Source organism: Oncorhynchus tshawytscha, linkage group LG01, assembly GCF_018296145.1.
Source record: "Oncorhynchus tshawytscha isolate Ot180627B linkage group LG01, Otsh_v2.0, whole genome shotgun sequence".
Lineage (NCBI taxonomy): Eukaryota > Metazoa > Chordata > Actinopteri > Salmoniformes > Salmonidae > Oncorhynchus > Oncorhynchus tshawytscha.
Genome location: NC_056429.1, coordinates 34,883,174 through 34,895,191, shown reverse-complemented (window position 1 = coordinate 34,895,191; position 12,018 = coordinate 34,883,174). Strand labels below are relative to the sequence as shown.

The window sequence follows — 12,018 nt, the reverse complement described above, 5'->3', positions numbered from 1 at the left end:
GCATGTGTGTTCCCACCGTGAAGCATGGAGGTGTGATTGTGTGGGGGTGCTTTGCTGCTGACACTCTCTGTGATTTATTTAGAATTCAAGGCACACTTAACCAGCATGGCTACCACAGCATTCTGCAGCAATATGCCATCCCATCTGGTTTGCGGTGACTGGGACCATCAGCTGTTTTTCAACAGGACATGATCCAACAAACCTCCAGACTGTGTAAGGGCTATCTGACCAAAAAGGAGAGTGATGGAGTGCTGCATCAGATGACATGGCCTCAACCAGGACCTCAACCCATTTAAGATGGTTTGGTATGAGTTGGACTGCAGAGTGAAGGAAAAGCAGCCAACAACTGCTCAGCATATGTGGGAACTCCATCAAGACTGTTGAAAAAGCATTCCAGGTGAAGCTGGTTGAGAGAATGCCAAGACTGTGGCAAGCTATCATCAAGGCAAAGGGTGGCTACTTTTAAGAATCTAAAATATATTTTGATTTGTTAAACATTTTGTTGGTTACTACATGATTCCACATGTGTTATTACATAGTTTTGCTGGCTTCACCATTACTCTACAATTTAGAAAATAGTGAAAATAAAGAAAAACCCTTGAATGAGTAGTTGTGTCCAAACTTTTGACTGGTACTGTATATATGTATGTACATGTATTTATATGTACAGTGGCTTGCGAAAGTATTCACCCCACTTGGCATTTTTCCTATTTTGTTGCCTTACAACCTGGAATTAAAATAGATTTTTTTGGGGGGGGTTGGTATAATTTGATTTACACAACATGCCTACCACTGAAGATATAAAATATTTTTTTTGTGAAACAAACAACAAATAAGACAAAAAAACTCAAAACTTGAGCGTGCATAACTATTCACCTTGCAGAAATTACAGCTGCAAGTCTCTTGGGGTATGTCTCTATAAGCTTGGCACATCTAGCCACTGGGATTTTTGCAGATTCTTCAAGTCAGAATTGCTCCAGCTCCTTCAAGTTGGATGGGTTCCGCTGGTGTACAGCAATCTTTAAGTCATACCACAGATTTTCAATTGGATTGAGGTCTGGGCTTTGACTAGGCCATTCCAAGACATTTAAATGTTTCCCCTTAAAACCACTTGAGTGTTGCTTTAGCAGTATGCTTAGGATCATTGTCCTGCTAGAAGGTTAACCTCCATCCCAGTCTCAAACCTCTGGAAGACTGAAACAGGTTTCCCTCAAGAATTTCCCTGTATTTAGTGCCAGCCATCCATCATTCCTTCAATTCTGACCAGTTTTCCAGTCCCTGCCGATGAAAAACATTGCCACACCATGATGGTCTTCTCGGGGTGATGGGAGGTGTTGGGTTTGCGCCAGACATAGCATTTTCCTTGATGGCTGAAAAGCTCAATTATGGTCTCATCGGGACCAGGGTATCTTCTTCCATATGTTTGGGGAGTCTCCCATATGCCTTTTGGTGAACACCAAACGTGTTTGCTTATTTTTTCTTTAAGCTGTCACGCCCTGACCTTAGAGATCCTTTTAATTCTCTATTTGGTTAGGTCAGGGTGTGACTAGGGTGGGCAATCTATGTTTTCTATTTCTTTGTTGGCCTGGTATGGTTCCCAATCAGATGCAGCTGTCTATCGTTGTCTCTGATTGGGGATCATATTTAGGCAGCTTTTTCCCACCTGTTGTTTGTGGTATCTTGTTTTTGTGTAGCTGCCTGTGAGCAGCACAGAACGTCACGTTTCGTTTTCTTCTGCATTGTTTTTGGTGAGTTTCATATTTATTAAACATGTGGAACTCGAAGTACGCTGCGCCTTGGTCCATTCATTCAGACGATCGTGACATAAGCAATGGCTTTTTCCTGGCCACTCTTCCATAAAGCCCAGCTCTGTGGAGTTTATGACTTAAAGTGGCCCTATGGACAGATACTCCAATCTCCGCTGCGGAACTTTGCAGCTCCTTCAGGGTTGTCTTTGGTCTCTTTGTTGCCTGTCTGATTAATGCCCCTCTTGCATGGTCCGTGAGTTTTGGTGGGCCCTCTCTTGGCAGGTTTGTTGTAGTGCCATATTCTTTCCATTTTTTTATAATGGATTTAATGGTGCTCCGCAGGATGTTCAAAGTTTCGGATATGTTTTATAACCCAACCCTGATCTGTACTTCTCCACAACTTTGGGGAGTTTGGGGAGTTCTTTGGTCTTCATAGTGTCGCTTACTTGGTGGTGCCCATTGCTTAGTGGTGTTGCAGACTCTGGGGCCTTTCAGAACAGGTGTATATATATATATACTGAGATCATGTGACAGATCATGTGACACTTAGATTGCGCACAGATGGACTTTATTTAACTAATTATGTGACTTCTGAAGGTAATTGGTTGCACCAGATCTTATTTAGGGGCTTAATAGCAGAGGGGGTGAATACACATGCGTGTACCAATTTCCCGTTATTTATTTTTTGGGATTTTCTGAAACAAGTTATTTTTTTCATTTCACTTCACCAATTTGGACTATTTTGTGTATGTCCATGACATGAAATCCAAATAAAAATCCATAAAAATCAATTTAAATTACAGATTGTAATGAAACAAAATAGGAAAAACGCCAAGGGGGTGAAGACTTTTGCAAGGCACTGTATGTAATGTATGTCTGTATGTATGTATGTATGTATGTATGTATGTATGTATGTATGTATGTATGTGTATAAATATATTTGCAAAAAAATATATGGGGATTGGAAGTGATGAAGACAAAAACATTGATGGAAGCTACAATCTATCTGCAACATTCAACATCTACCCCCTAAAAAAGACACTAATGAATAAATATTACTTCTTTGGAAATGGGATAAATGGGAATTTACGATCAATGTAGATATATTAGAATGGACTCAGTTATAAGGACAGACGCTAGGAGACGAGAAGTAAGTACAGGGAGTGAAGATTTCATGGATAAACTGACATATAACAAAACAAGAACAGCGTCTGGACAGGGGGATCAAAATGATGGACAGGGGTAACAAAATTACATAAATGCAGACATGGGGAAGAAACTGAGGAAGTGACAGATATAGGAGAGGCAATCAATTTAGTCATAGAGTCCAGGTGAGTCCCATGAAGTGCTCATGCGCGTAATGATGGTGACAGGTGTGCGTAATGATGGGCTGCCTGGTGCCCTCGAGCGCCAGAGAGGGGGAGTGGGGGAGAAGTGACATCAGTAACATAAAAAGTTGTGAATAACTTAATTCTTTGCCCTTGGTGAACCTTTCCAATGTGTTTGCAATGAGCACAGTAAAAACCTGTGGGTATGCATAAAACAGGGACACAAGGAACCAACTTGAGTTGAATCGTGGAAAATTGCCTTTGAGAACCTGATTTTGACTGGTGGAATAGAGGCCAATTGAATTTTTGCTGCTGAACATTATTCTCTAAAATACCATGGGGGTTGAGTTTGATATGACATCAGCCCTGTTTGCTTTGTAGTAGTAGAACAAATACGCAGTGCACTAAATAGGAGATAGAGTGCCATTTGAGACGCAGCCATAGACTGCATAGCATCCTGTTGATAGGGGAATTTCTTACACTCAGGATGACAGTAACCAACAAGGTGTCTATTTCCTGTATGCACAGTATGTCTACAAGACTGCATATGTACCACCAGCATATAACAACTCTCTCCACTTCACCAAGGCTGCATCCCAAATGGCACCCTATTCCCTATATAGTGCATTGCTTTTTACCAGAGCCCTATAGGGAGTATACAATCACCCAGGAGAAAAGAAAAGATACAGAAAAATAAACACCCCCCACAGGGAATAGACAAAACATTGACATAACAAGAACAGGCATCAACAGGTTAAGCTGAGCCTTTCACTAACTGGTTGGCTGGGTAGGTGCTCTATTATTCCAGTGAAGAAGTAGTTGGTTGGCATTTGTCAGTTTCCAGACAGTGAATAGATCCATGTGGAGTATTTGTATAGCTAGACCAGGCTCGCTGTGGAGAGGAGTGGGTTAACTTGACCAGAGAGCAGACCTGGTTGTGTAGCTGTAGAGTGGGTTAGCTTACACTAGTCTTTAGCGCTTGACCAGAGAGCAGTGAGGGAAGTGATAGATTAGAATAGATACTTTATGGACAGGTGGATGGCCCCCACTGTTAGCACTGACCCGCTCGCCAGGCAGGGAGGGCTCTTACCTCTCACATATAGGTTGGCTGGAGCCGAGTAGCGGGTCCCGGCGCTGTTGACCGCCACACACTCGTACTTGCCCTGGTCCGACTCCTCGCTGTTTTCTATTTGGAGAGCTCCTGAAGGGAGAGGACACACTGTCAAGGCTCAGAGTCCACTCAGATGGATACATGGTTTACATATCAAATGGCACCCTATTCCCTACATAGTGCACTATTTTTGACCAGAGCCGTATTCACCCTGGTCAAATGTAGTGCACTATATAGGGAGTAGGGTGACATTTAGGACAAAATGCAGTTAATGCACACTGAAATGTGTGTTCAGACTTACACTACTTACAACTCTCACACACACACACACACACACACACACACACACACACACACACACACACACACACACACACACACACACACACACACACACACACACACACACACACACACACACACACACCTTGCCTAAACAAAAATGCAAATAACCAAGCCGACTTTTCATACACGTACAGTATATATCAGAACAACTGATGTTTTGAAAACAGACCCATCCAGCAGACAGACATTTTGGCAACATTGAGAAAGACCAAAGCATAGACAGGTAAGAGGACAGTACACTTCTTATTAGGGACCTAAATACTGCAGAAACGATGCAATATCAAGTTTCATGAAGTACCCATAAGTGGTAATTACCAGGAACTATAGCTCAGCCTGACGTTACAGTAAGACTGGACAGAGGAGAACAGCAAATCAAGTAAGAAAAATACATACAGTAATTTAAAAGTGAGGAATTCTAAACCTGCTGTCTCATAAACAAGAAAACCTATCTTTATCTTCTCACTTGTCAATACTAAAGTCAAATACAGGCCTAAGCCATTCTGTGAGTAATGACAATGTCAGTACAGAGAGATGGGAATCCCTAAGAGTTCTGCTGTACTTCAACGATCTCCCCATCACTCTGCCAAAGCTTCAGCCTTCAGCCTCACAGATTAACTAGCCACAAATCACTAATCAATTCTGCTTTGTTCACCACTGATTAGTTCTTATCACCTGCTCTACTGTTAGTGACAGTGGGGACGGCAACCATTTTTCAAACAGTGAGGAAACAAATGAGTTCAAACAGACTAGGGGAGTGAAAGACTCTTTTATTCCTACTCTTGTCGACAGTCCTCTTTGGCCGTCCCTGTCTAAAACGGACGACACATGAAGACTGGATCAGGAACATAACACTTACCTGTTCCTGCTCACTCAGAGTGATCACGTGGTTTATCATTTTCTTTGACCATTTACCAAACCATTTTCCTTTATACAATGAACAATTATTCATATACAGTCGACTCTGGATCGATTTTGACAGACAACATGACTGTGTGTCTGGTGTTCATGTACAGGGATGCTCTTGATCGTGATGTTACACACATCATGCAGTTTGAGATCAGTGGCGGAATATTAATAGAAAATAAATGTGAGAATATATTTCAGAAAGGAATCTGAAATGCATCATATGGGATGAGTTTGTCACACAGCTGCTGATAACATTTGGACATAGAAAAAGAAAAAAAGTGTGTGGTGACATCCATGTGAATCTGGAGTTAGGTGAGATGGATGGGCGCCCAGAGATATCTTCCTCCAGCAGCCACCATGTTACGTCAATCATCTAGAGGATTCTGCCTGAGATGTATATCCTGCTGCTACAAACGTCACATATACGCAGACAAGCCTCCGATTGGCTCATTCATACCCCCTCTCCCCTGTAACTACCCCCCCCCCACACACACACACACACACACACACACAGAGCCCAACTCAGGTAAGACTTTCTTCGATGTACAGTTCTCTTTCCAAGCTTTTAGCTTTCTCCCTCTAGCCTTAACTTCTAGTGATCAACGCTTGGTGTAGGCTAGGGCAATCCTGTTTCCGATGTGCGGAGAGCAGAGGAATGCAGCAGTGGCTGGTTATTGCCTCATAGTTACATCTGGAAAAGGATAATATGTATTATCCTTTTCCATTCCTCTTTAATTGGATCTTGTGGCACAGTGCACTACTTTTGTCAAGGGCCCATTGGGCTCTGGTCAAAAGTTACGCAATATAGCGTACAAGGTGCCATTTGGAACACGTTTCCTTTCAGCACTTTTTCATGGCAGTGAGACCCCTTGATGAGATGAGATGTTTTTTTATCTCTGGAGAGAGACGACGAGGTGAGCAGCAGGCAAATTGGGAAGTTCCTACTGACCCAATCACCAAAGCCTGCTCTCGCTTTTCTCCCTTGTATAAAATGAGCCAGAGGTATAAGACAACTTCTCAGAGAGAGAGATGAGAGAGATGGTCTGCTTCCCCAATGGCACCCTATTCATAGTGCACTACCTTTTGACTAGGGCACTATGTAGGAAATAGGGTGCCATTTGAGGCGCAGACATGGAGATTCTAGGACCCTCAATAAAGAGTGTAGCTAGCTGCCAGAAGCTCCACTCTCACTCTGCCCAAAGAAGTTGAATCTTTAATAATGCAATCTAGTACCTCTTCCTCCTTCCTGCCTCTGACTACAGCCTCTCAGGACAGTGCTCAGACAGGGGTCATCGTTGACCACCTCTAAAACACATCACAGACTACTAATTATAGTAGGTGTCAATCCCGCCATACGTTGGGAATGGAAATACAGTAATGTCAGGCTCATCGCTAGGAGTCTAGGAATATAAAAACTGAAAGAGTGGTCAAGAGATCACGATCCACGCTCAGGATAGAGCTGCCATTCAAAATATTAATCATATGTTTTGTTAATCTACAGTTTAAGCAGGTCCATCTTTCTATGAGGTTACAGTTTTCTTAGGTGAACGTTAAGACGGTTTAATTTGAGTGGGATGTGTAGTAAGGATTTTGTAGATTCGTTATTTGACGTTTGTGTTTATAGAGGTGCCATTGACCAGACAGACTTACAAAGGGTCATGTACTGATGTGGAGAAGGAGTCAGGGCCCAGAGAGAGAGTGAGACAACTGGTGATGAGGACATTGTGAGGTGAAAGGAGGAGGGAATGGAGGAGGATAATGAGGAGGAGGACAGGAAGGATGACGTGAGTGGACAGTTTTTTGTGTACCCAGCATTCTTACCTCTGATTGGTGTACCACCTGGAGAGGTAATTTGAATGCAAATAAGATTAGAGAGAAGCATTAGTACAAAGATGAAAGAAAGAATAAAGAGAAGAAACCGCAGAGTGAAGAAGAACTTGAGTATTGAATTCCAGAAGCTATTTCTCCCTCAACACGTTTATTAAAAAAATAGCTTTTTAAATTTCTGGATATTACACAATTTTGTGTTTTGTTGTGTTGGGTGAGAGTACCAGAGTGGTAACAGAGTGGTAACCCGACTAAGGGGCAAGATTCTACTTCTGCTCTGCACTTGCCTGCTGTGTGCTATAATCCAGACTCTTTATGTTGTCTACACCTGGATATTTGTTTTCTCCCCATAAGTTTTTATAATGTACACCTGGCTATTTGTGCTACTGAGCTACGGGTCTGCTATGATTGCAAAGTTACTTATTCTCCCCACCTGCTTGTTTGTGTTAACACCTGGCCATCAACATCAACCTTGAATAGTGATCCGCCGTTCACCCAAAACAGGCCTGTTTCTGGCTGTTACCTAAGATATTCTGATAAGGTCTAGAGACTAACTCTAGACAGGTTAACTAATCTGGGCTGTTCAGCTTCCTGTCGTAACGAGGTTAACACCAACACAGGCTACAACAGTATCTGATGTAATACTAAGAAACCTGTGCCCTGGAATACAATAGCCTAAGTTGTGATATTGCTGCTGCATTGTGAGAGAAAGTCTTAGGTGGGTGCAGTGTTATTCTTTTCTTTTGTGGACCACCCTCTAACTAATTAGCTGCACAAATAATATATTGTTTGATTCCATTGATTATTCTTGTAGTTGTTAGTACGGGGTCATTTGGGCATATTTAGTCATATGCGACAAACGTTGGAGGAGTCGGTTTGGTTACTATACAGATACACACGATCTGGATAATAAATCCAAACCAGTATCCACTCATTAAACAGGAGAATAGAGGTGGAGGAGAGGGGTTGAGAAAAGAGGACGGAGAGCCCCCTAAAAGCTGTGTGTCCCATGTTGATGAGGTCATCAGCAGCTTAAAGAGGACTGGGTCTACGCTGAGACCTGCCAGGACAGACATACAGCCTCCATGTACTGAGCCCAGGTTGGTTCAGTATGAATATCACATGCTTTGTCAATGACAGATTTCAGTGTAGCAGGTACTAGGTAAATTGTGAAAAATAATAGTACTTTATTATGTTTTCGCAATATCCTGGATACAGTAGGCAGGTATTCATTTTCCTATATGTTGAAGAAATACATTGGGGTTAATGCACAACAATAACCTATTACCGTGGATTTAATTAGTCCATGCTCTGCCTTCACAAGGACATAATATTATGACCGTATATATTTAACACATTTTATCATGTCATCATTATCCATATACATATTCATAATAATTCAAGGATGGCATAAACAACTCAGCTAATTATGTTACTAGCAGGCTGCAGTGGAGAGAATCACCAATCACCTAGGCTGTGTCCCTAATGACCCTCTATTTCCTATATAGTGTACTACATTTGAATAAAGCCCCTTTCAAAAGTATTGCACTATAAAGGGAATGAGGTGCACTATAAAGAGGTAAATGTGACATTTGGGATCCAACCCTGGTGAGTCAGGAGGACCCAGAAGAGTTTGAGTGACTACTCCACACACAGAGCCGTGGCCTGGTGCACCTGCTACTCCAGGAGTATTTACCGGAAAGGATAGAGGTTTAGCCACTTCTAGAGACACTAATCCTCCTCCTCTTCCACTCCTACTCCTCTCCCACACCTCTCTTCCTCCCTATCAGATCCCCAGGACAGCAGAGGAGGAGTGTCAGGATGAGTGTCTGTTTGCTTTTTGTGTGGCCTGCATTGTAAACAGTGTTGATCGATGTCAGGGGCCAGACTTCCTGGTTTGGACAAGCCTATCGGTAATTACCGGGAGACAATGACATGTTTAAGACTGCATCCCAAATGTCACCCTATGTAGGGAATAGCATGCCATTTGGGATGCAGCCTTAGTAGACGGGGGATAGAGCTCTGAGCTTCATTTGACGCAAAGGACACATACTGACTTGTCTTTCATTTGCTACCAGAGTGCAAAGGTCTCAAATGGAAAATTTTGGCTATTAGCATTCCTTGATGGATAAAAGGTCCTATAATAGGGATACTAATTTATGAGCAAATGTAATCTCACGAGCGCGTAATGAATTGTATTGGAACAAATAAATTGCTTGAATGTCAAGTTGACCTCTGACAGACATTTAGCGAACGGGCAGCACTTAAACAAGAAGAGAAAAAAGAGACATGCCCATTTGGGCTTGACTGCAGTGGGATTATTGTGCATCCCAAATGGTACACTTTTCCCTACATAGTGCCCTACTTTTGACCAGAACCCAGGGCTCTGGTCAAAAGTAGGGCACTATGATGGGAATAAGGTTACAGTTAGGAATGCAGCCGATGTGTGACGAGGAAGGCAAGCCAGCGCTATGAACCAAATTGAAGAAAATTGCTGTGCTGTCATGTTAATAATACATCATGGCGGGAGGATCTGTCTTCACCTGAGGCCTCTGCAGCTGAAGCCTGCCTGGGGAAATCCTCCAGCTTCCACAGGCTTCAAAGCTACACATAGTCTGTGTCCCAAATGGCATCCTACTCTCTTTATATCCCTTTATAGTGCACTGCTTTTGACCAGAGCCCTATAGAGCTCTATACAGGGGATACGGTGCCATTTACAATGCAGACCAGAGATATCCTACAGCTTCTCTCAGCCTTTCCTCTCTCTGTGTCTGTGGATAGGAGCCAGAGGTGAAACACTGCAATTATACCTCTGTTTCTATATTATATTCTATGCTGCCAGAGCTGGGGTTCAAGAGTTGATGCCTATCTGGAATGCTTTTGGAGGTTGCATTGATGCTAAGGGTTTAGGGAGTAGGGACCCAGACTCCAACATATTTGTGAACTGTTTCCCCCTCAAAACTGACTGTAGGGAGGGGCCTAGGCCTATATAGGCCTATAGTACAAAGGTATGAAGTGCACAGCCGGACAGCTTTGCTGCGCCTGCCTTACTGACTAAATCAGTGCTTGGAAAAGGGCCACCTTTCTGAGTTGTACTGAGCCTTGTGGTTGGTTATCATTTTAAGACGAATGGCTGCCTGCATCTGGTACTGAAGGCACCACAGGCACAGAACAGCAGCAGCAATCCCTTTCAGGAGCCACTGGGGGAATTACAAAGCTGTATGCAGATAAATGAATGTAGAAAAACATTTATTCACAACTTTAAGGAGTGATTTGGCAATTACATTTTAAATGTAAAAAATACATTCTACACAAGTAAATGTATATTCTCATCATTGTTCAACACAGCATTGGAATATATATTGAATTTCAGTGATTTTATTGGGTGTGTTTGACATGGTGCAAAATACTGTGTGTGTGTGTGTGTGTGTGTGTGTGTTTCTCAGAAATAACCATGTACAGTATGTGGGGACCGTGCGGAGACTCTGTACCTGAGCGGAGCTGTTTGATTCTTCCGTTGCTGCTGTTGATATCTACAGGGAGGAAGTCCTTGAACCAGGAGATCTCTGGGTCGGGGTTGCCACTGGCAGCACACAGCATGGTGGCTGTACGGGTCCGCTCTACAACCTTCAGCTGGGGTCCCATATCTATGGTGGGGAACCCATGGGGAATCTGGTCCTCTGGAGACACATAGAGAGAGTGGTGGTTAGTGTATATGATATGCTGTATATGATATGCTGTATATAATACAATGATAGTTTTAAGGTAAGTGGACCCTGACACGAGTGAACATAGCTTGCTGATCGTCCCTGGTATAAAAAAGTTGAGAAACACTGAACGAAGGCACCAGTCATCCATTAAATGCATTCTCTCTCACACACACACACACACATACACACACGTGCGCACACGCACACACGCACAAACACAGTATGTGACTTCTTTCCTTCACATCTTGATATGCGAGACCACCCCATCAGTCATGGTCTGTGCTCTCCTCTGTGATTGGCCTGTTCATCCCACAGCCTTGAGCTGCAGTGAGGTGGTTGCCTTTAAAACACTGTGAAATACATCCCCAATGTAAATATCGCTAGGCCAAGGCGTGACTAATCCACCTATGGAATTTCTCGTCATGGATCTGTGGAGAGTGAGGCCGGAGTGCGAGACGCAATTTCACTCTGGATGAATTGCATTCAGATAGAGAGGGTCCCCTGCTTTCCCAGGTATGATCATCTGGAAGGATAAGTGTGGTCAAATGCCAGCCTCTGCCAAATTCTGCATAAAAACGTAACACAATCTATGCCTGAAATCACTTTCCATGCTTCCCTCCTTCTCCCCTGTGTGTGAAAAGAGGAAATACACCCCATCTCCAGGTACTCTGGAAAAGGAAAGCTCTGAAGGAAATAAGTTGGAAGGACCTTGAATTAACTGACGCAGAAGCTTAGGATATCTACAGTATATACTGTAAGTAAACTGGTGAAGACAGGACCAGGACAAGGATCAGTACCAGGCATAACATGTTTTGTTGTTGTACTTTTTACCCCTTTTTCATGATATCCAATTGGAGTCTTGTCCCATCGCTGCAACTCCGGTACGGACTTGGGAGAGGCGAAGGTTGAGAGCAAAGTGTCCTCCGAAACACGACCCCGCCGAGCCACAGTGCTTCTTGACACACTGCTCGCTAAACCCGGAAGCCAGCCTCACCAATATGTCGGAGGAAACACCGTACAGCTGGCAACCGAAGTCAGTGTGC

The 12,018-nt window shown here is 43.2% G+C and overlaps 1 protein-coding gene across 2 annotated transcripts in view; it reads right to left on the bottom strand.

Annotated features, from left to right (window-relative positions):
* LOC112249942 (receptor-type tyrosine-protein phosphatase F-like) overlaps positions 1-12,018 on the bottom strand; it is a 318,952-nt gene that overhangs the window by 123,133 nt on the left and 183,801 nt on the right. Inside the window, exons 5-7 of one of the 2 annotated variants that reach the window (XM_024419699.2) lie at positions 10,757-10,945; positions 7,260-7,277; positions 4,167-4,277 (exon numbers count right to left, since the gene is read on the bottom strand). In XM_024419699.2, the coding sequence (XP_024275467.1) occupies positions 4,167-4,277; positions 7,260-7,277; positions 10,757-10,945 (318 nt within the window). The remainder of the gene's footprint in view (positions 1-4,166; positions 4,278-7,259; positions 7,278-10,756; positions 10,946-12,018) is intronic. The other variant, XM_024419707.2, reaches the window with a different exon arrangement.